Here is a 24933-nt window from a genome sequence, read left to right on the forward strand (position 1 = left end):
ACTGACGTCTCCACTATAAAAGAACTAAAGCACTCGCGTAGTTCCAGAATCAGACAAATCGCGGTGTATTTTATACCAGCTCGCGCCTAACTGAGCGGTCGAAAGGTTGCGTTTGAGGCTGTCGCAATTTTTTGGACGTTATTGATGAATGGACATCGTACCCTTCTCAGAGCTTCGATTATAACAAAAAACCAACAGTAAAACATTTCTTGTAGTAATTTAAAGGATTAGTTAGGATTAGAAAAATTGAATATTTGTAAATATAGATATATATAAAATAGAATTTATAACTAAGTAATATTTTCATGGATGTTTGTGTGTGTATATGTATGTTCACATGTATGTATGTATGTATGTATGTGTATATATGTGTATATATGTATGTATGGATATGTATGTGTGCATGTACGGGTATAAATATGTATGGATATGGATGAGGATGATATATAGATATAGACTTACATATAGATATAGATATAGATATAGATATGGATATGTTAATAAATAATGTTTTTAATAAAATGCTTTGTGCCCATTAAATATGTAAACACTTATGTTTAAAATTTTGGTACTCCGGTTCTGTAATTATTTATTTTTTATCTTAAAATTGCGTGATCATTCACTTATTTTTTTTTGCTTTTTTTTTACATCTTCTAAATATTTTTTTTTTGAAAGCATCAATTACATGTACTTTTTTTTCGCTCCCTATATCTAAGTTAGTAGTAATTATTTTTATAAAACCATGTAGGACTATCATATGATTAATTGTAAAGGATCTTTACCGACAAGCCATATTCATTGGCTTGGTGAGTCCTGTAAAAAAAAAAAAATGTCAAAAATGTCTTAAAATAACTAAAATGTAATATTGTATGTACATAATAAAATAAATAAAAAAAAAAAATAAATAAATAAAAAATAGCTGATTTTATTAAATAAAGAGAAAATAGATACTGATTGTTTAGAGATCAAACTTAGGACCGCGCATGCTGATCAGGTTACTTTCATGTAACAGACGAGCGAAATACGCGGCATTTGGTTTACGAATTCTGTGGACTACGCTCACCGGGTGCGGGAAGAGGATCCGTGATGATGACGTAGGTTTGACATCACTTTATTTTTATTTCATCGCCTTCCATTACATTTATTTCCTAAAAAAATTAATAGATCTAGTCAAAGATTTAATGGTTTACTTCAAATCCCTTATTGTAAATCTAGACTCGGGCCAAGACACTCAATTTCATGGCTCCAAAACTGTTCGATGCATTTCATAAGGACAATCTGATAGAGATTCATTATTTGAATGTTTTTCGATTTGTTTTTTTGTTGAAATTATGGATTAAAAAAAACAGATTTAAAAAGCTCCTTTTTTTAAAGAGTATAAAATACTTTTATTATATTTTTTTCATTTTTAGTGACAACAAGGTTGTGTTCTAATATCAGCATTAATTTTTAACTTTTTGATATATATCGTATTCTTCCAGTAGCCTTTATTTCAATTAAGAATAAAATTATTACCCACACACAGGCCATGCTTTAGTGGGATTTTTTTTTGTGTAAATGTAATAGTTTTTTGTACAAGTTACTTATGTATACCTATTGTAAAATGCAAAGAAAAAAATATATTAAACTAAAAAAAAATATAAACATATAAAATATAAAATATAAAAAAAGTATTTAACCTCGCTACGCGAAGAATGAATGTCTGCTAATTCAGCAACACATCTGTTTAAGAGAGAGCACGCAGATAGAACTCGTAACGAGGAAGACAGAGGCACTGTTCTATGGCGGGTGTTATGTAAAACAGGACCAGTCTTCAGTCGGTTGATGACAGTGATGCACGCGCGTCACGTGAGCGTATTTATGATTTTAAATTTATTTTACCATGACAGGGCTAAATTATGTGTTCATTTGCATAAATTATGGAAAAGGAATGATTAAACAGTATGTCTCCATGTTTTTTTTTCTTCAAATGTCTGAACTTTAGAATATACCATCTTATTCTAGTGGTAACACGACGTTACATCACCGCGCGCAAAGGGATTATTTACCACACCCTTTTAAGAGTTAAGAAAATGTGCGTCTAAAAAGCGGTTCGATGATTGTATTTAAATATTGTTTTTCTGTCACTCTCTGAATGCAGTGTGAAAAAGATAACTGCACCTAACTAAAATCGATAAAATGGAGGTCTCGTAAATAGGTTTTGCTTTTTCAAAAATAATACCTTGTCGTCATATTTATACAAATACATACGTATACACTGTATGTCCAAAGGTGGCGGATAAAACAAGGCGCTTTTAAGGTTTTTAAGATGGTCCTAGCTCCTATAAAAGACAATTATAAAATTTTAAAAAATGATCGAAACTCCCTAGGTGATCAACATGTTTCTGTTTTGGGTGATAACGTGTGTGTTAAATTTGTTCCGACGTTCTGGCTACCATTGCAGGAGCCATCTTCAAATGTGTTGTAGAAAAAAGTTTGTGTTTAAGTACTAGTAATTTGTTTAGATAGGACAAACAGGGCGCACAGCAAAGAAAAAGATTAATGAACACAAAAGAGCGTATAAACTTGGGCACCCTGACAAATCCGCAACAGCGGAACACTTTATAGACACCGGACATTCTTTCACCTTTGAACCGAAAATTTGACATAAACCCAGTAATTACAGTGCACGAATAATAAAAGAGGCAATTGAAATACGCAGGCACCCAAATAACATAAACAAAGACGTCGGGCTTAAATCAAACTCAACATGGTTCCCGGCACTACATACTACAAAAACTAATAGAAATGTCCCTACTTTTGACTGCGACACGGTCTAGTACTTAAACACATACTTTTTTCTACAGAACACTAAGTTGACCCTAAAGATGGCTCCTGCAATAGTAGCCGAAACGTCGAAACAAATTCACCACACATAGTATCACCCAAAACATAAACATAAACATAAAGATAACAGTGACCGTGAAAACCTTCGCACCCTAGGTGATGTTTATAGTGTGTAAAAAAACACCGCTATAGTGCCATTATCCAGGGAGAAAATGCGAGAATACGTTTGTATGAAGAGAAGTCAGACTGCATCCTCTTTCAAAAAATGATTTCATTACTTTTTGTTTTGCAATGAATGCCTGTTAACTAGACCGTCCAGTACAATTTTCGGGGCATTTTCTTTACTGCATCTGGAAATAAAATATAAATTCATTTAATTTTATGTCTAGTAAATAATTTGAGCTTGCCTAAATATTAAGAGAAAAATATGGGAAACCCAGAAAAGAAAAATTAACCTGGTTCCCTGTGTTGTCCAGATGTTGTCTGGACATGGTGAGTTCATGTCAAAATTATACGACCTCGCACTAGTGAGTGGTCCTGAGTGCACTCGCGGGGAGCCCCGTGACCGATATCGCAGAAAGAGTGGGAAGACAAAAATACAAAAATGGCAGTGGTCGATCGCAGGACCCGCGGAATACTAAACTGGAGACGGACTGACGACGCCGTCGAACTCGCGGGCCATGATGGTGGATGGTGAAACAAAGTGCCCAGTACAGAAGAACGTGGACAAATTTGGAAGAGGCCTATATCCAGCAGTGGAGAGAAACGGGCTGATAAGAAGAAGAAGAAGATGATATATGAAAAAACTTACTTGGGAAATATTTCTTCACACTTTAAGTGTTTTCCTCCGCTGAATATATCATCCAACAGCTCGCCGACGGCTCCCTCGGGCTTCGAGTCTCCAATCAGCAACCTCAAGGCGAGGCTGTAAACACAATAAATGTAATTTTAATGGGTTTCAGCTCTATGTCGACCCGTCTGATCTCTTTACCTCACGGCAGACCCACCCTAAAATATGAAATTATACCGAATTCTCGATAATTATACTTCGACAAGGGAAATTCAGTAGCTTCGTAATCGATCGGTAATCAAATAAATAATAAGTACCGTATTTCACCTCCGAGGGAGTTCTTATGTGGGAGTTTAAACTACAACAAGGAGGATGACTTTTTTAATCAGTTTTTACTTTGTTTTTTTTTAAATGTGTTTTCTTTACCATACTCTTACATTTAAAAAAAAATACATCTTTTACTTTGTTTTTTACTATGTTTTTTTTCTCTTTTTACTCGGTATTTTTTTATGTTTTTTGCTATACACATATATTTATTTTTTATTATGACTTTTAACTCTTAAAAGACTGTGCTGAATAATCCCTTTGCAGCCGGTGGTGTAACACAATGTGACCACAAGCATAAGTCGAGATATTTTGAAATGTAAGCTAAAATACCAAATTATTTACAATGGTATGTGTTAAAAATGATCTTTATTTAAAGATGTTACATAAAAAATATAAAATTAAAGCATATTTATGCAAAATAAAGTTAGAAATTGTGTTCATTCCTTTTAAAATCCCGCCATCAAGCGCTGCCGCCCGCGTCTGGTTGTCGACTGAATTCCGAATTACACTTACGACTGAATTTAGCGGAAATAGATCAACCGGGAGACTAGAAAGTATGCTATGCTAATACAACTCTTATTTGAATGCAAAAAAGAATATCAAATTTTTATTGCAAATAAATACTAGATTTTATTAGAATAAATAAAAACGCTGTTAAAACATATTCTTAGAATAATATTGAAATAAAACCTAAAAAAATAGCAAAAAAAACTTGTAAGAAATAAAATAATAGTACGTAATACGTGATATAATCAAATCATAATTAAACATACACAAAAATGACAACGTAAACACGTTTTTTAAAACTAGTTAGGAACAAATTTTTTGAACACTTTAAATGAAATAACTTTGCACACTTCCTTGGGTACACTTCCACTTATTTGTTTGACCAATTAGCGCTTTCATCCTCTAATGGACATCTTCAGACTGGTGAATATTATACAATGTAAGGATGATTTATAGAAATCAAAATATTATCTTAAGTGTGGAAATGAGTGGAAGTGTACCAAGTATTTTTGATTAATAACTTATATGTAAATGTATGTAAATATTACATCATTACAATGAAATTCCATCAAGAATTGTCAAAAAATAATTTAAATCAGATAAATTGTGAATAAATTGTAGAAACATTTCGGGAACACGGTGTGTTAAATACAGCGTCAGCACAGTATACTACAAAAAACTTCACGCGACTGATGTGTTCTCTGTCCCACAAGTGGTATAATTCTGTATCGTGCTCTTTCGGTATTGTTTTCTCGGTCACTCAAGCTCCGCCCCTAACGAATAGTGTCCTTGTCGGTCTTCTGATATGCTATATTCTCGTGCTCTTTCTTATAAAATTTAATAAACCACTTATAATACTGGCATCTCTTTCGTTTGTTTTAATTTATTTTACAAAATGAAGAAATTGTTTTTTATAGAAAAAGCCCGTGCATTTTTTATAAAAATGTTTCCTTATTTTTGTGTAAAAAAGTCCATATAAGGATTACAAAAAATATGAGTTGGTTATTTAAAAAAATAAGAGAGTTATTAAATGTTTTTTACCCGAGGTAGACATCCGTTACCGCATAGCCACACATGAGTTAATATTATGTTTCTTACAATATTAGTATTCTGTTTTTACTACACATTTTACTGACTTTTTATTTAGTTTTTCACTATGTTTTCACTACATTTTTTACTATGTTTTTTTACTAGATTTATATCAATTTTTTTTATTTGTTTATTTTTCCATACATATATTTACATAGAATTTTCATCACAAAAATACACTTTAAAAAATACATCTTAAAATTAAGTTAAGTTTTCACTACATTTTTTACTATTTTTAACTATGTTTTTGCTAGATTTTAACTATGTTTTTACTTAATTTTAACTTTGTTTTTACTACATTTTTTACTATGTTTTAACAAAATTTTTTGGTATGTTTTTACTCCATTTTCTACATTGTTTTTCGCTTTGTTCACTACCTTTATAATTGTTTCTACATATTGATTACTGTTTTTCATATATTTTTTTGACTGTCTCAGAACGGGGCAAATAACCCTAGTTTGAAAGTCAAAGCAACTTTGTATAAATTATAATTTTGTGTATGTAATATAATATGATAATAAATAAACAAACATTTTAGAGAAAGATTCTTTACTCAAATCAACAGGTGGAAGAATTGAGGAAATGTGGATATTTAGACATACGCATACATATTTATTGGTGAATGTTTCACAACTGACGGGCCATAAACCCCGTTAATGCCTAGACTTCCATATTTATATTGTAATTTTTTAAGTATCAGGTGTTAGCATAAGTTGTGTCCGTTTTTTTCAAATTAAAAAACGAAACAAAATGATAAGGAAAATTGTCTGCTCCACGAGACTTCTAAATAGAATGTTTAGTAGACAAAAAGCATTTACGACACCCGCTTCTGTTCCCATTTAATCGACGAAATGAAGGAGACTTCATTATCGACATAACCTTTTTTTTTATTTGAAAATTTATTAATTAACCCTTACGGATTATTACGTATAATTTCAGTCCCCGATTTCTGTCTTTGTCTCGTTTTGGAATGTTGTATGTGATATTGTTCTGATATTCTTGTATTATGTCCATGTTGATTACAATTGTTTTCAAGTTTTAGTTCTTTGTCTACAATGATATCAATGGCTAATGCATAAACAAATTTTAAAGATTCAAGTTGAAAAAGTTCAATAACATTTAATTGTTTAGTTTTATTAAAGAGTTATTTAGTTGGTGTTAGATGAGGGAGGTCATATACTACTCGTAGCTTCAATATTTTATTTTTCTGTCTTTGTAGTCTGTTTATGTCATTTTGGTTTCCTGTTCCCCATAGTTGTCGCATAAAACATAATATATTTTAGATTTGACATAGGCTTCAATCATAAGAATTTTTTTCCGTTTTTGGAACAAAGTTTTTGATTTTTGAAAAAAGACTCAATAATGTTGCCATTTTGCTGATTAAATTATTGTTGCGAGTTGTCCACGTTAATTGTCTGTCTATTGTTAGACCTAAATATTTACATTACTCTGGTGGTGATTTTTATACTTAAAAAAAAACAGACAACTTACACCGGGTGTTAACATTAACAGTCGATTTGTGGTTTGAACATTGTTTTTTTTTTTTTTTTTTTTTAATTTTAAATGAATAAATATTTGAAAATGCCAATTAAAAAAATGCATGTAGAAATTTTAACGGACACAGTATTGATGTAGACATTTTTAACTGCACGTTGCATTTGTACAGAAAATTTCTTCATGGGGTCGATTCTTTGGGATAGTTGCTGAATGTGCTATGTATATGTGCCGCATGTAATGTATATGTTTGTGTATGTTTTATATGTGCGCTCATGTGTGCGTGCGTGGATGGCTCGGAGTGTGCATTCGGTATTTGTATTTACTCTAATTTATTACCAACGATAACCTCACCTCCACGGTAAACGCAACTGTTAACAGTGATTCTTTTCTCACTTGAATTTCTTATTTATTTTTTGTCACATTTAATGTTTATATCTTTTGCATAATTTATGAAAACTTTTTTGGTAAAGACCAAAAAAGTTACGTTAAAAAATTGTTGTATTGACTGTATGTTTTCTGAATAAAAAAAAAAAAAAATACCTGTTGATTTTAGCCAGTATTCCATATATCCCGCTAGAATTGGCCGCCTTCTCCAAGTTCCTGCAGTACACGATCCAAACGCAATCCAACTCGGTAACTCCTCGATCCTTTTCCCCCCTTTCAACTTCTGTCTTCCTATATTCCATTCCGCTAGATGATCTCTCACTGTGCGAGTTTATTTGCGCTCTAAAACAATAAAAATACAACTATATTTAGGGGGCTCGTGACCCGGTGCCCGAATGGCTACTTTACACACTGCAACATTCACCCTTCTGTAGGTAGAATAAAAATGTTTTGCCTCTCTGTTGCGATAATTTTACATCTCGATAACTCCCGAGAGAGTGAAGTCCGGCCTAATTCCGGCCTAATTCCGGCCGGAAGCATTTGGAAATTCTCAATTCATCGTTGAATAATGTTTCTACACGAAACGACCATTTTATATGTAAGCGCCTAAATAAATTTTAACGTTTCAACAAGTTAACGTAATTGTTATAATTAACAAAAGAAACGACAAACATCAAACCTATACCGAAATAAATTATTCTCTTCCCCTTCTCCGCGCGTCACGTGTGGTGACTCGAGGTCACTTTAGGTCGACCTTAGGTAACCCGAGGTTCGGAAATGATCGCCCGATAATCACCGTCTTTTTTCATTTTATTAACATCTGTACCTTAAAGCTGAAAGGCTGGAAGTTACATTTTTTGCGAAATTGAGTTATATTTTTTTTTTGTTCATAAATTCAGATTATATTAATGCTAAAAAATCGGAGGCCTCCGGTATACCACCACTGAAATAGCTCGTTGTAGAACACCAGTACCACTGTAGGGCAGTAATAATACTCTGCTGGTTTAAAGCAGTGGATACCGAATCAATGCCACCATTTTTATAACAAACTACCTCTGACGCAGCAGATTAAGTCGCATTGTCATAATCAACCATACTTCACCATTATGTCATTTCTTTTGCCGTTAATTTCATTATTTCACTTCGCTTTTTTTCACATACTTTTCACTTTCAAATACTGTTTTATCGCTATTTATTAATACACGATATTTCGTGTCATTAAATTTATATACACCTGTTATTTTCGTAAATTAATGTTTTTGAGTAAATAAAGTTTCATGAATATATTGTTTTTCATTCAATAATCTACGTAACTTATATATTTATACTAAAGTCCGAGGAGGAATCGGGGCGCGCGCCGGGCCGGGCGGTTAGAACAAAAAACATCGAAGTCCCATGGACATTTGACAGTCCATATTTTTTTTTTTTTTTCTTAAATATTCTTATCGAAAGCCTACAAATCCAGCAAAACAGCAATAAATAGTGTTTTTACTTGGAGAGATACATTTAAAATAGTTGTACAACTTCAAACCGCTCTCCTGAACACTTTAAAGTACAGAAATTATACGCGTGTTTTGCTTAGTGATTCTCGAGGTACTCGATATTTTTTCATTTTTGGAGATCTCGACGGACAAAATATTTCATCAAATTCTAGCTCACTAGCCTTATATCGGCGGAACGGCGCACCCGACCTTTCGTCTGTCAGACATCGAAACAGAACATCAATATTAATTTAATCATATTTATTTTTTATAACAAACCAGCGGATCCGCCAGACGTTGTCCTGCCCGAACGTTGGCTTTCCCGCTATTAGCTTGAAAAAAGACTTTTCATTGATAAGTAGGTACGTAGGTGATAAAATTCAAAAACTAAAAATTCGTAATATTCAAATATTGAATTAAAGTAGGTACCTAGGTACTTGATTGTGGTTAAATTCCAAAACATAAAATAAATATTTTTTCAAATATGGCATTCTTTTTGCAAACGTCAAACTACAGTCTTCTCACCGACAGAGGGGTGTACTTATGTAGGAATACGATTTAAAAAAATATTATAACGATGGCAACCACGTCAGGATGGCAACACCCGGACACTTCCGCCACCCCTAGGTCAGCAGCCTGAAGCTCTGCCCTCTCTCTCCTCCCGCAGAACTCACCGTGCACGCACCGTTGTGTCGCTCCGTACATATTTTCTCTCGGTGTAATAAACTGTGTTTTAAGAACTGCGAGTTTTATTAATTTGGATAGATCCTCCCATTGTTTACAATATATTGAATTTAATATTATTTTAGTATTACTAAAAATCCAGTAAAAATAAATAAATAATAAGGAATTTAAGGAAAAGATCCGAGTAAGATCCACAAAAAATAAATGCTTTTTGTAAACATTCAAAAATAAACTTTTTTCAACGCTAAAAAAGCAACATCTTTCTATTGTTTTGTAAATGTAGCCCCGGTAGAGCGACGAATAAAACATTTATGCTCTTTACTTCTTTTTTCATATTAGAATGAAGATTTTAATATCTACGAACACGCATAGCGCAAAGAACTACAGTTCTCTGAAAACCGCACGTAAATCGGTTAAGCCGTTTAGGAGGAGTTCAGTGACATCGCACGAACAGAGAAATTATATATATAAAGATTACCTTACATAGCAATCTTAATTTTCAGCCCATCAAATAGTTGAAATATTTTTGGAACCAGGCTTCATGATATAGCTACTGTAGACAGAAACATTGTGTTCGCCACAAATAGGTCTTTTGCAGCCCTCGCAAGAAGTATTTCGTCATGCGACATATTCCTCGGGGCAAAAGCTGCAAATTTTTCGCTTCGTCTTCTTGGCAATCTTCAATTATCCCATTTTTACTTTTAGTAATATTTTTATGATAAAAAAGTTACAGAACTACCAACCTTTCGTCTGTGAGATAACGATTACGCGATATATCCAGATCTGATTACCGTGCGTCCGCAATCAATGCGTGCGGGTAACTAATTACACTATTTACGAAGGTACTAGATGTGGGCAGGGAGGTGGGTGGCAGGGGCGAACCGCGTATAGAAGCGATTATGCGCAGATTACCATTATATTTGACTAACCATAAAAAAGATAATGTTTTACTGTAACTTTATTATTGAAAAATTATTGTTGATTATTTATTGAAAAACCAATAAATAATCACTATTTAAATGAAATCATTTCCACCGTTCGTATTTTTGTCCTAATATAAATAAAGCACGCCTAGCGCCTGCGGTGAACCAAGAAACTAGCCGATTATTCCAGCTTATTTTTTCATACAAATAAGTATACTATATTTTGAATGTCTTAATCCCAGTGCGGGTTTTTTCTCCTAGATTAAACTTGCAGATTACACAAATTATTTGAAGATTCTTGATTTGGAAAACAGTATTTCAAACATTATTTCTTAAGCGCTGTTTTTCTCAGAGATGGTACGGCGGCCTCCGTGGTGTAGTGGTCAAGACGCTTGACTCACGCACGGAAGGTTCCGGGTTCGATTCCCGGTGAGAACACAAAAATTAAATATATGATTTTTCTCAAGCCTGGGTGCTCTGTGATGTAATTCACCACTGTAATTAGGCCTCCTGGCCTGTTGTGGTGCAAAAAAAAAAAATGTAAAAAATGTAAATGTAAAATGTAAAATGTACATATTTGACATAAGACCATCACTACTTTCATGCGTCATATTGCAGGACATTTGGCGCTCGACGCGGCCGTTTTCAGCACTATTAATTTCGAGAACAATTCGGCCAGTTGAAATTTCAATTGAATACCTAATATCGACCGAATTCATAGTGTTATTTTTTATTGAATTTTGAATGAGTTATGTATTAAAGTAACGGATAATATATCTATAAAATCGTTACGTCGTTTGAGTTGATCTCATGGATGAGAGTTGTTGTATCACACAGAACCACAGAAAAATATCAAATTATAGTATAATCATATTAACAACATAACGAACAAAAGCATGAAAACATTAGGTTTCCTGCTTCGCACTGTCAAAGATTTTAATTCACTTAAAGTAATCAATATTTTGTATGTAGCACTAGTTCGCAGTCAGTTAGAATATAATTCCATTGTGTGGTCTCCTCTGTATAAATTACAAATTAAGAACATAGAGAGAATTCAAAAAAAGTATTTGAGATTTGTAAATTTTAAATTAAATATTCCCTTAGATAACATAAATTACACGTATTTATTAGACACTTTAAATTTAATTTTATTAGAAGATCGTAGAAAAATAAATGACCTCCTTTTTTTATTTAAAATTTTAAATTCGGAGCTCGATTGTTGTGAACTCCTGAATCTCATTAACTTCAAAATACCTAATCGAGTCACTAGAAGTACGGAGTTGTTTGCAACTACGAGTACATACGTGGGTACTAACTATGCACGACACTCTCCGATTCCGCGTTTACATTCCTTAGCCAACAAATTTACTTGTGAAATAGACATTTTTAATACGACAATTATTAATTTTAAAACGTTCTTAAATGCACTGTTTGAAGCAAATTATTAATGTCGTAATAAAACTTTCTTTTTCATACAATTCTTTCTCTGTTTTTGATGTGTATTATTATTATCTTATCTCTTTCTGATATTAATTTATCAAATATTTTTGTGTACCGTATATTATATTATTTTCACACATATACTTACTGTTAACTAATTTTCATTATTTGTTTTTAAGATTAATTTGTTAATAACATTTTTTTTTTTAATACGTATATATGTGTATATATGTGTGTATATATATATTTAGAATTCTTAACAAGTTATTTACAATTTGTTTTTTAATTTTAACATTGTTCTTATATTCATATTTTTTAATCTTTTTTTTTTTTTTAATGCAAAGTTTCGCTTTTTATTTTGCATTGCAGTTTGCTTTTTATTGTTTCTACATGTATATAAAATCTTTTTTTATTTCTTTTAATGTGTTTTGTATTTATAAAATTATTACTTTCTTTGTTTGTAGTTACCTGTATATTTATTTTTATACTTATAAGTATATGAAAATGTATTTATTTTTTTTGTTTGAATTCTTTACAAGTTACTTACAATTTGCTTTTTAATTCAATTACTTTTATTGTATCCATAAAAATTATTTTTTTCTTTTTACTATGTAAAGTTTCACTTTTTATTTTGCATGGCAGTATGCTTCTTATTGTTTCTAAATGTATTGTTTATCTTTTAAATTTTTACGCACTATGTTTGTACTTAACTGTATATTTTTTGTAAATGCCCCTTGGGCGTATTGTAAAATTAAATAAAAAATAAATAAAAAATAAAAAATATTACTTACATTATATTATGTACCGTAGGTACATCATATATATGATATTTTTTTATAGCTTACCTGTAAATAAAATCACCATTTGCCACTGGCGGGCGGAGGGATCTTATAGAAACAGCGAAAGCACGGGGTGCCAGTAGTCTGTTAGACGAATGGTTAGTGATTTAGGGTTTAAATGACCTAATATGCCAGAATACGCGGTATGTATTTTTCTTACGTTTTAAGGTTTACTCGAAGATTACAATAAAAAGCGTCACATATTCACAGTAGTTGTCAAATAAGTGCAATTTGCAACGCGTTTAATACCTGGCTATTCTAAAGACGCGGCCCAAGTTCGCGGCCGCCCGGACAGAGCTGCATACAAAATGCAGCAGGTCTTGGCCGTTCCCAGCGGTCGAGTAAAACTTGGAGGTCAGCGCTCCCTTGTGGGGGGCGAGGGCGACGTCCGGCCCCTCGCGGCGCTCTGGAGATCTGCAATACAAGAAAATGTACTCCTTATGTGGATATATCGCTAAACCTTTAACCCCGTATATTTGTGTATCTGAATTATGCTTTTTAAATAAATTAGACTCTTTTAATCTTCTCTCCTTCAAGTATTTAATCCATCTGCCAGTCTGTGGCACTAACTACGCACAACACTATTTCCTCTATCGTTCTCGCTCTAACTATAATGCATTTTTTCATCTATTGATATTTATTTATTTATTTCATTTATTTATTTTAGTTATATTGAGAACATTACGGAGTAACCAATTAATTCTCAACACATTACAAAATATACATATCAGATTTATTAAAGAGAAAAGAGAATAAAAAAATAAAAATTGTCATGTAAAATTAACATACATATTACAATTTAGAAATAGCTCTCCTAAGAAAAATTCCACTGTCACGAAATATATCGACATCCGAGGCGATACGATTGCTCTACCTACCGGCATAACCATTGGCAGGTTGGTTCTGCATCGTGGTAGGTAGAACAACCTGTGTTGCCTTTGTCGAATATTTAACATTCCCCTCAATTTATTAAAAAATAAATTAAGACTCATTCTTTCTGGCTGAGATACGCTCCCACTTGCTATTTCATGATGCTCACGCTTAAACACATTTGAACACTTACTCCCGCACATTTTGGATTTCTACATAAACACGCCTCTACACTTACTCTCACACAAATACACACAGAACACCCTTTTGTAGTACCACAATTTAATATGTATGATTTTTATTTAGAAACTTCGCTGGTCTGCCTTTAAAACTTGTCTTTTTGATGTTATTGCTGAATAAGTTTCTATGGAATAAATAAATCATAACAGTAATTTCTCGAATACCATATTTAAAGTGGCTGAATTTCGTGCAATAAAATAAAATACTAAATGAATAATGGTAAAATATTATGCGGCGAAAATTAATGAACTCAGTTTGATAAATTAACAAAATAAATAATAATTAAAACCACTAAAATTCCTCTTTTTAAAAAATGATGACTTTAAGACTTACGATTCCGATGTTAAATCCTTTTTCTGCACATTTTTGTAATCCTCGTAGATTGTTCCGACCTCATGAGGATCCATGAACAGAGCGTTCATGGCGAAAATTTCAGGATCTTTCGCCACTTCCTGTATCGCCGTGTCCTGGAAAAAGTCAAACTTATCGAGTCAAGTTTGCCTCGTTCTGTAGTGTTCGGCGCGTTCGCCCACCATTCTTGAGGTCCCGGGTTCACGATTCCTGGCAGGGTGGACGTCAAATATTGATTTGAAAGATTTTTCGATCTGCAATATGTATTTCATTGTTTTCGAGCTGGGAGCAGAAGCGTAAGACTAATCACTTAACCTTCATGTAATAGATGATCGGACTATGTTGCATTTCGTTTACCGATGCAATGCCCTATGCACCACTGGGTGCGGAAAGGGGGATGATGTTAAAATGATTAATATGGCGTTATTTTCGTTGATATCCAAAGGGCGCTGTACAAAGCACACCCCCCTTTGCCTTGCAGCTGCAGACTTAAATAAAATAATATGGAGGTGCTTTGCACTTATAAAGCTCTGAAAAATATTAGTCCCCTAGAAAACAATATTGAATTTATGTCGAATTATACCCCGCAAATTGGCACATAACAGGTAACGTGCTTTGTGAAATCGTTCAATTTTCCAATGCTATATTTGTTCTATTTGTTAATATTTGTTTTTTTATATATTATACTATATTATTTATGTTTAAGTAATAATAATAATAATAATAGTATTTGGCTAATTTATAAAGCGCCATTTTTGTAAAAAATCACCTCAAGGGAGCTTTACAATTGTATATACATTCTAAATAAACTAAAGTGATATTATATTATATTATATTTCCAGATTTAAAATTGAGGGTATGATAGTCTCAAGAAGTGAGATTTCAGTTGGAATCCGAACTGACTGGAACTGTCGATGATTCGTAAGCTTGAAGGCAATCGGTTCCAGGCAGAGGGGCCGGCGGCGGCAAAAGCGCGATCTCCAAATCTAGTGTTTGCGGAGCGCCGGATTTCAACAAGTTTTCCTCTTCCTGAATCAAATGCTGACCTAAGAGTAGATTTTCTTTGACATGTATTTTCCCTAATACAAAGGTCCGATAGGTATTTTGGAGTCATTTCATGAAGGGGTTTGCATACTGTCCTGCAAAGCTTTATTTTATAATCTCTGGGCTTTTTAACCAGTGCAAATCTCGAAGATGTTGCGAGATGTGAGAATATTTTTGTACTCCCGTAATAAGCCTCGCCGCTGCATTGAAAACAGATTGAAGTTTATTGGTTGGATATTTTGTGAGATTTGTGTATATTCTTACAGTGATGTAGGCGCGAAACGACATAAGCATTTACAAGAGCTTTAGTTGCGTCTATAGGAATATTAACATGTATTCTTGGCACATATACACGGGTTGCAGTTTCGCGGTCTGGTCCTGGATATGCTTTATATATTTATATATTCATGTTTATGTAAAATAACGATTATTAATTTCTTAAATTTCAGGCAGTTATATTAGTGTAGAACTACTTATACTTTATAAAATCTCCATCTCAGAACAGGCTGAGCCGTGTTAGACGGAGACTACCCTAAACAGAGAACGCCCCGTTTTCATCTTCTATTCACTAGTTTTATATAGGTTCCCTGTAATTAAATATGTATACTTATATTATGCAAAGAACTTTTATAATAAATGAAATTTAAAAAAATGGTTTAGAAAGTCAATTCGACTTACAATTTATTAATATTCTTTTAAACGCTTTCTGGGAAATGAAATTCTTGCATAATTATTAAAATCCATATTTTAAAATTTAAATATGATTTTTTTACAACAAATAAAAATATTTAATTAAAAAAAGGTGTTTCATTTGAAGCTTCGTCTTGTGCGCTGTTCACGTGGAGTGGGAGGGGAATACAATTAAGAATAGTCCAGAAACCGCATACGCGCATCAAACAGAAGGCGACTAAACTACTCTGAAAAGAGTAGTTTTACGTTTTGACCCATTAGTTTCTTTGTAGACGTCGCTCAGTACGCAACTTCCGATTTTAATTCAACTATGCCGTATTGTGTCGTTTTGAAGTGTAAAAATATAGCTGGCAAAATGAAAGAAACAGGATGGGATCACATTTCAAGTGTAAGTAGCAAATGCATTACTTAAAAATTGTATTGTATTTCCACCTGTCAGATTGTCAAAGAAAAGAAAATGGACATTTTGTTAGTAGTGCCCGGGTAGTTAATTATTTATGCAACTTTGCTCATCTAATGAAGGAATTTACAAAAATTGGACCTCTCGGATTAACAACGCCGTGCTGGAAATTTGACCGACGCTATCTTTAAAACATCAAGCATTATTTAACAAGATATAAAAATATTCGTTTAGCGTAATATATATATATATATATATAAAATATATATATATATATTTTAAAGTTCAAAGTTCATTAATTAAAATTCTCTTATTAAAAGACCCTTATTTACTCTGTTGTGTCAATCAATGTTTCCGAGTGTACAGTAAAATCTTAGAAAAATTAACAAATCGCTTTTTTAAAAATATATATTTATCTTACATTTGTGTTATGATTATATTTTTTGCGATCTGGCAACATTACGTGGCTACATCACGCATAAGTGTAAACGCAAAGTGGAGGGTTTTTTGGACACAGTCCGATGTTTTCAAATATGATTCTACACTCCTTCTGGACTGTTCTTAATTCTATGGGAAGGGGTATATTTTGGTAAAATTTACGCTGGTTTCATGTTCTGCTTGACGTATCTGGTCGGTGCATGAGAAAGCTCGTGTGGGCGCCACGTCACCGGAATTCCTTCATCGCACACTTCCAGATGTAGGTTCTGCAGTGCAGATGAGAAAACACCTACACACATTCTATAGAAGCCCAAGCTCCATCGCACGGACTACGAGAGTTTCTTATTTTCGCTTTGGCTCTTAGTTTAACAACAAACGTGTAATGGATGGTTTCGGTTTGGCCTTACAACTTCCAACACAATAACTGTGGTCCGTTGTATCGCTGTAATCTGGAGCTAAGTTCTGTTTAATAATTCCTTATGGGCGACCCTATTAGGTAATTACTCTAAAATGTGACGCCTTATGTTACAAAAGAAGCTATCCTCGGGAGACCACTGGTTGAACATGAGGGTGGTAGAGCGCTCGCCCCCCACCTACCCACCTAATATCCCGACACTTTTGGGACCTGTGACCTGCGCCTCGATTATTATTTTTACTTTTTTTATTTATTTAATATACAGGTAAGAACAAACCTAGTAAATAAAAATTTAAAAGATAAACAACGCTTCTTTGTATACATGTAGAAACAATAAAAAGCATACTGCTATCCAAAATAAAAAGTGAAACTTTACATAGTAAAAAAAAAATAAAAAAAAAATATGGAAATAAGAAAAGTAATTGAATTAAAAAGCAAATTGTAAATAACTTGGAAAGAATTTAAACAAAAAGATATATACATTTACACATACTTATACGTATAAAAAAATGATATCTTCATCTGTACATATCGAGACGGGAGACTTAACTTCAGTACCTGGGTATGTACTACATATTTGTCAAATCAACATCAAATGATCAAAACATGAATGACGGCAAAAAAATTTTCCGCGTTCCTTACGTCATTATCATTGAAAAAAGTTCTTATGTGTATTTTAAATGCTTCCGTGATAAAAAGTGCCCACTTTAAGGCGCTTTTTTTTTTTTTGTAGTTGCAAATTATTTTTACCTTGCTTTTGTTATGTGCAAGGTTTTATCGAAAATATTTATCTTTAAATTATATTCCGTTGACTTCAACATTTTTCACCGTAGACTTACAATAATAAAAATAAAGCAGAATCAGAATAAACAAAATAATTCTAGAAATATTACATTAACAAATAATAAAAAATAAAAAATCGTAAAAGTTGGACACAAAAAACAAAATGAGCTAGATATACTTTAAAGTGATTATAGACTCCAATAAATCCTAATTCAAGCAAAAAATGCTCGCTTGAACATGAGTTTTAAATCACTTTTGGAAATTGTCTAGACGGTACGCTTAACGATCGTCTGTATTTATCCACCGATTTGCTACAAAGCCGGCTCGTTGAACGTCTTGATACCTAAACTCAAAAAACAGTAAAACAGATGGAAGAACTATAATAACTAAATTGACATTTTACAGTGGCAACTTTCTAACGCCTAGATACTCTTATATGTTGGTTAGGCAGAATCTAGTGGCATTTTTTCGCGTTCAGGCATTCGTTTTACCAAACTGACAGTTATGTTGGAATTTAGTTGGACTTTAAAATTGAATTATTTCTCTCTCATATTTTTTATAGGCTTTTAAGAAAATAAGTGCCAACCTTAAAACGACTAAAAATTTAAATAAGTAGTAATAAAAGAAAAATTGCTCGGTTGAAAAAAATTTTCGTCACTTTTAATGCGTAGATAAACGTATCTAGGGGTTCTAGACCCGTCGATACAATTCGATGTCCTTACATCAAAACTTGATGGTGAGGACATTGGTAGCGTATCTTAGAATCGGTCGAGAGAATTTTATCTTCAACTATGACGTCATACTGAAGCTTGGTCATTTCAGTGCGTAGATATGTTTACCGTGACGTACGCTTCCCCTTGTTTTATATCGATGTACCAACCCAAAATTTGAAGGTGGGGGGTCGGTAGTGTATCTTCGTAATCGCTAGAGATAATTTATCTGCAACCATCCATCACAATAGAGGCCCTGGGCTTGGACGGAGAGATTTAGGAATATGAGTACACTCGATCCTCACTCAGTTGCCAAACTCTCAAAAGAAAAAAAACTAACTTACGACAGAAACTCATCGTAGAGTAAAAAAGACGTATGGAATCTAATATTGCAGTGTATGGAATTTTTGGTTACCTCGTCATCCCAGGCCAGGAGTTGTAAATTTCTCAGCAGCAGCACATCGATGGTCAGCAGACCAAATGATGCTGGATCGGTAACATTAGTAATTAGTTCCCTGGTTCTAATACTGTTCTGGTCCGTAGTCTCCCTGCCTTGCCCGAAGTAAAGGTCTTTTAGTTTTAGGAGAAGAATTGAGGCATCCCCTTTTAAAATCGACAGATTCAATGAAGCCAGGATCTGTAATTTGCGAGAATTATATTATTACATTACTTTGCAGGCAGCATTGCAATAAACAGAAATACGTAACATACTTCAGGATTTATAAAAAAAGACAACCCGCTAAGTCTCAATTGTAGAGGCCTGTCAGTAGGTTGGAAAAAAAGATATGGAAGGAATTTGTTAATAATACACCTCAATCCCGAGATTAGAGCACGGCTATCGGCAGCAAATAGATGTTGTTATAGCTTGTTTAAACATCTGGGATCCGAATTGCTCACGAGAAAAACTAAGACCATTATTTACAAAACTCTCCTCAGACCGGTCATTACATATGGTGCCGAATGCTGGGTTACGACTAAAAGAGATGAAAATATGGTATTAGTATTCGAAAGAAACATACTTAGGAAGATATTTGGTGCTGTCAACCAAAACGGAGTGTGGAGGAGACGGTTTAATCATGAATTAGAGGCACTGTATGGCGAACCCAACATTGCACAATTCATCAAAATAAGAAGATTACAATGGTTGGGCCATGTGCACAGAATGAATGATAACCGCACCCCAAAAAAGATTCTTTATACCACTCCGGAAGGCGGATGAAGCAGAGGCAGACCAAAATTAAGATGGCTGGATAATGTGAAAAGTGATATAAAAGCGATTGGCCTGACGAACTGGAGAAGAGCCGCGGGGTGCAGGGACGAATGGAGACAAATTCTGGAGGAGGCCAGGGCCCACAACGGGCTGTAGCGCCACTGATGATGATACACCTCAATCCCCAGGCCAATTGAGTAAAACCTTTTTAGGATTTTTCCTTGCAACTGGCGGGAATTAAAACCCGCGACGCCAGTTTCACAATTGGCCGTTTGACCAGCGGCACCACGGCGCCTGTCTAATTAATTTAAACAATACTTTTTGTATGTCTAAATGCTTGTAGATAACGTCTGAATTTCACTCCCTAGAGTAGTAATAGAATTAAGATTGCCATATTACTATGGAGATGCAGATATTTTCAGAAAAGGAAATATGAAAGTCTGGTCATTTAGAGAGCTTATGACCTGTCATTGGTTGGTTTAAGTGACCACTTTTTCCTCTGTGTAACCCTCACCATTCTGAAAATATTTGAACATTCACATTTCATCAACTTTACTATGCCAGCCAACTACAGGTCATAAGTTAAACTACTCTTAGAGTAATGCAGATTAAAATTGTCAAAAAAATAAAAAATAAGCCCCGTGAATGGTGAGACTCAATAGGATCAATGATCTGATCCGCCGGTTGCGAAATAACAATGTGCCGTTCCTTCATCAGCACAGCGAAAACTATGGCTCGCATGCACCGATGTCCCGATGTCCCGATTGTGTTGCAATGTAAATTCGAGACAAGATCTGAACTCTTTTGGTAGACTTAGAAGTCTCTCTAGATTTAAACAATCACTAAGATAGACCAGATCTTGTGTTGAGGTAGTAATTATTTTTATTTTTGTTGTCCTAGCTTTAGTTTTCTTTAGTTGTATTTTATTCCAATTTTACCTGTATGTATTATAAGGAAATGTGTTTGGAATTGTTGAATGGACTGAACAAGTCCATAAATAAATAGACTTCGTTGTTCACTAAAACATGTTTTCCCTCTCTGTTGCAATAAATTCTGATCAATCTATCTAACCCTAGGGAGTTAAATCCAGCCTGCCTACAAACGTTTGGACGTGCTACAAATAATGTTAATATTTGGTATGATTTTGGTTGAACCTGTGAGAACTGTTAGGGATTATATTAGTTAGAAATTTATGGACAATAGAGTGGTTGTTTGTTTGCGTTGGTACCTGAGGAAAGGAGCTGTTAGGGTTGCCTTTACTGATGCCACTGCGAGTGACGAAGTCTCTGCTTATCCAGTTGTGGAGATGTTGCACGCTGTCCATGATAAAGCCGGTCCAAGTGGAGTAGTCGTAGTCGCTGTAGTAGGCCTGGGCATCCAGCTCCGAGTAGAAGTATTCTCCTGAGCCGTACCACTCCTGCGACTCACCATCACTATCAGGGTAGCCATCTGTGAGAAAATGTCGATTTTGAACATTCTGAAGCGTTCGGTCACGTCCTTCACTAAGGCCTGAAAAACTCTATTTCGTCGCTATAAAATGAATAACCAGATTCTGACACGAACCTCAAATATTAAGGATCTAGACATAAAATTTGTAAAAACTCTGATATTTCATGATCACATAGAGACGATCAGTGGTAAAAATGTTAGGATTTGTTTTGTGTATATACCTATACCGTATATACTATATGTAAATACCTACCCTGCGCATTAAGAAATCTTCCCAACTCCTCGCTGCGAAGTAAATTCTACAGTGGCTCGATAATTTAGGGGTCACATGAACTAAAGTACTCTCTTATGATAGAAAAAATTAAAAAGGAGATATCTCTAGAGAAATCGTATAGATGAGAGAGTGCAAATGGCCATCAGAACCTTGGCTCTACCTGACCGAGTGTCTCCATGGTACGTTTGGCTATAACAGTTTTAAGACTAGAATAAACGTTTATTTGACTACGCATCTTTATCGACTATTTCGCTTTATTGTCGATAATACTGATCTTGGATTGGAGAGGGTGATTAAGCAAAACGAAAACTCTCGAACTCCACACAGTAGCCAGGCTCTTTAAAAACCTGGGCTTAGAGGGCAAGAAGTAATTGACGGGGATCCGTCTCAATAGATCTTCACAGGTTGCAGTGACGCCAGGAGCTTATATATCACTGACTCTCCTTTAAATAATAGGAATATCCAGATGTTTGTGGGCACGCTAGTTACACAATGAGTTAAGCGGCTACTTAATTAACCAATAAGGTCATAAGCTTTGTAAATGCCTTGCCCAAATATTATTTTCTCAAATCTACATTCCCTCTACTTTTTCACATCTATTTTTGGACATCACCAGACGCTCATGTCACTAGCTGGCATTTTCGTCTCCTCCCACGTCAATCACGATTCCCTTAGTTAAGCTAAAATATCGTCATCAACGGCCTTCCAGGACGGCTGGAGCGCGTAGGTGTACAGAATAGGAAAATTGGGTTAAGGTTTTTCTGAGGCATGCGTGGCATGTGTCCAAGCCAGGTCTACCGCCGCATCCTCAAGACCCTCGTTACTGGAGGCTGTTGCCTCCGTTCTCGGTCTTCAATGTTAGTCATAAAATCTAACCACAATCTGCCTGATTTTTTTCTCGAGCATTTACTTTCAAAACTCAGAAGTTTGGTGTCGTTTGCATTCGCACCCATATAGAAGTACTGGTATTACACAAGAGTTGAAAAATCAGCATTTTGTTTTGGTCGAGTATAGACCAGAGTTACAGACAGCTTACATCGCGTAAAAAGTTGCTCTACCTACTCCTAGACCGGTTGCGAGCTCTTTGTGCATGCGACCATCCTCAGTTTTGTGAACTCCGGAGTATTAAAAGCTGTCAACATTCTCCATCCTTAGCCCGTTAATATAGAGGCTGATCTGGGTCAGGACAGGATTTGTTGCACATAATCTGGGTCTTTTTGATGTTAATATTAAGAACCAGACGAGCAAAATATCCCTGCAGTTTGTCAACAACATCCACCGCCTGATTTTTCAAGAAGAACAGTATACTAAGAAATATTAGTAAAAAATAATTTATTCAATTTAAAAAGGCGAGCGATAATCTTACCATTGTCATATATTTCTTGATCAACTTTCTCACGTCCAATATTGAGAGATTTACTGTTGGGATCATCGATATCAGATGTAATATTGAACCTTTCGAATATTTCCTCTGTAGAAGGAATTCTTTTTAACAATGTTGCGTTCTAGAAAGTACAAAAATATTACAATTATTAGCTACAGCAAAAAATTATAAATACATCAAAAAAGAAATACAAAATGTATTTCTTCCAATTTATCCAATGTATTGCAATTCAGACTCTGGTTATTTGCAGATCAATTATTCCTTTCCAAAAGTGAACAACGCCATAGATTGCCCTTTACTTACAAGTTCTTTATTGCGCCCAGCAGGAGGAGACTCCTAACCACATTCAGTTTGCCGATACCCACAGTAAGGGTCGTATTGACATCGTATGGGACCTTGTAAAATGTGATTAAAGCAAGCCGCGTGGCGCAGTTGTTCCTCGAGTCAAACTGAGTCGACTTAGCCCGGTAGGCGACGCGCGACGCGCGACGTCCCCCCCCCCCGCTGGCGGGCGAGGGTCTTAAGCCCACCCGCCGCGCCTCAGTCTGAGCTTTAAAACTCAGTTTGGCTACTTCTAGTTTGGGTCAAGTTTGGTAGCGCTTTCCCACAAACCGAGAACGAACAATACGTTTCGGAATTCGTTTTTCAATCTGTCACAGGGCAAATGGAATAATTTAGAAAAACGTTTAAATATTTTCATATTATTTACTTTCACCCTTTAATATTTGTATGTAAAATTTGAACTCCCGTTTAAGTGAGGTCATCCCTAATTTTTAAACTTCGTAATAAATTTAATTTAGAAACGATGAGTGGGGTGGGGTTAATAAAAACGACTTGTAAAGAGATTATTTTTTTACTATTGTATTTATTCTTTTGTTTCTATTACTTTATAAACATTTGAACTAGTTTTATTTTTTTGATTATCAAAATATATTTAAATGTTTCTATTCATTCCATGTGACATCGCTTTTAACTGTTGATCCCTATCAAAATGTGAAAAGCAACAAGTCGTATTTTATAGTAAAACGTTAAGAAAGACTCATGTGAGAGCAATATGCTGAATAAAAACAACAGTATAAATCAATCCTAGAATTTTATTGGAAAAAAAAAATTTGTTCAATAAAAAAAAATGAAATTCTGAATGTAACATTTGGTGGTATTCACCCCATATTCCTGACGTTATTTTTAAGTACACCTATGTATGTTTATTAAATATTTTTTTTTAAAACTAAAATTGCCGCTATATATGAATTTAACATTCAATATATAAAAAAAACCGTGAATTTTTTTTTTCTATCTATACACTCAAAGTTGAGTTACAAAGGGCTTTTTTACGATTGCATATTATTATAAGAAAATTTCACGCAATACGCTATTCATATTCCTACTTTATAGACAGAAAGACATATATACGAGTATATATGTATATTACACGTCTACAGATATATGTGTCGATAAAAGTCGACAAACGTATAAGTTTTATGTGACTAAAGATTTAAAAATAATAATTTTACAGAATTACGAAAAGTAGCTCGTAGTATCGCCTCCTAAATCACCGTGCGGCGCCGGCACCGGTTAAGCCCGAGGAAGTAAGAGCGCTTCCCTTGCGTTCATACATCCTCTCATGCACGCACGATGATTATTCCCATATTCCATTTTTAAGTATTTGTTGAATTCTGTAATGCCATGTTTCCTCGGTCTTCCTCGTTTTCTGCATTCATCGACATTCGCATCAAGAACCTTTCTAGCCGCTCGGTCGCCGCCGATTGGTTCACGTTCTTGATTTTGTGAATAATGCTCGTCTCACCCTTACATGACATTTGTGCGCCTACCGTACCCAGTTTGACCACACAGAGATTGCATTTCGACAGCGTTTTGCCTACTTCAT

General features: G+C 34.3%; 1 protein-coding gene across 1 annotated transcript; it reads right to left on the reverse strand.

Annotated features, from left to right (window-relative positions):
* Positions 1 to 1932: 1932 nt before the first annotated feature.
* LOC148272213 (uncharacterized) lies at positions 1933 to 23166 on the reverse strand (the record flags this gene model as incomplete). The annotated part of the gene is made up of 8 exons (XM_088240357.1): positions 1933 to 3176; positions 3638 to 3751; positions 7577 to 7762; positions 13037 to 13201; positions 14231 to 14364; positions 19144 to 19365; positions 21167 to 21387; positions 23028 to 23166. Coding segments are annotated over 8 exons (1257 nt in total), but the record flags the coding sequence as incomplete, so codon positions are not given.
* Between the last annotated feature and the right edge of the window lie 1767 nt (positions 23167 to 24933).

The sequence above is a fragment of the Micrasema longulum genome, unplaced genomic scaffold (assembly GCF_059751315.1).
Source record: "Micrasema longulum isolate JH-2025_06_02 unplaced genomic scaffold, ASM5975131v1 h1tg002437l, whole genome shotgun sequence".
In the NCBI taxonomy this organism is placed as follows: Eukaryota; Metazoa; Arthropoda; class Insecta; order Trichoptera; family Brachycentridae; genus Micrasema; species Micrasema longulum.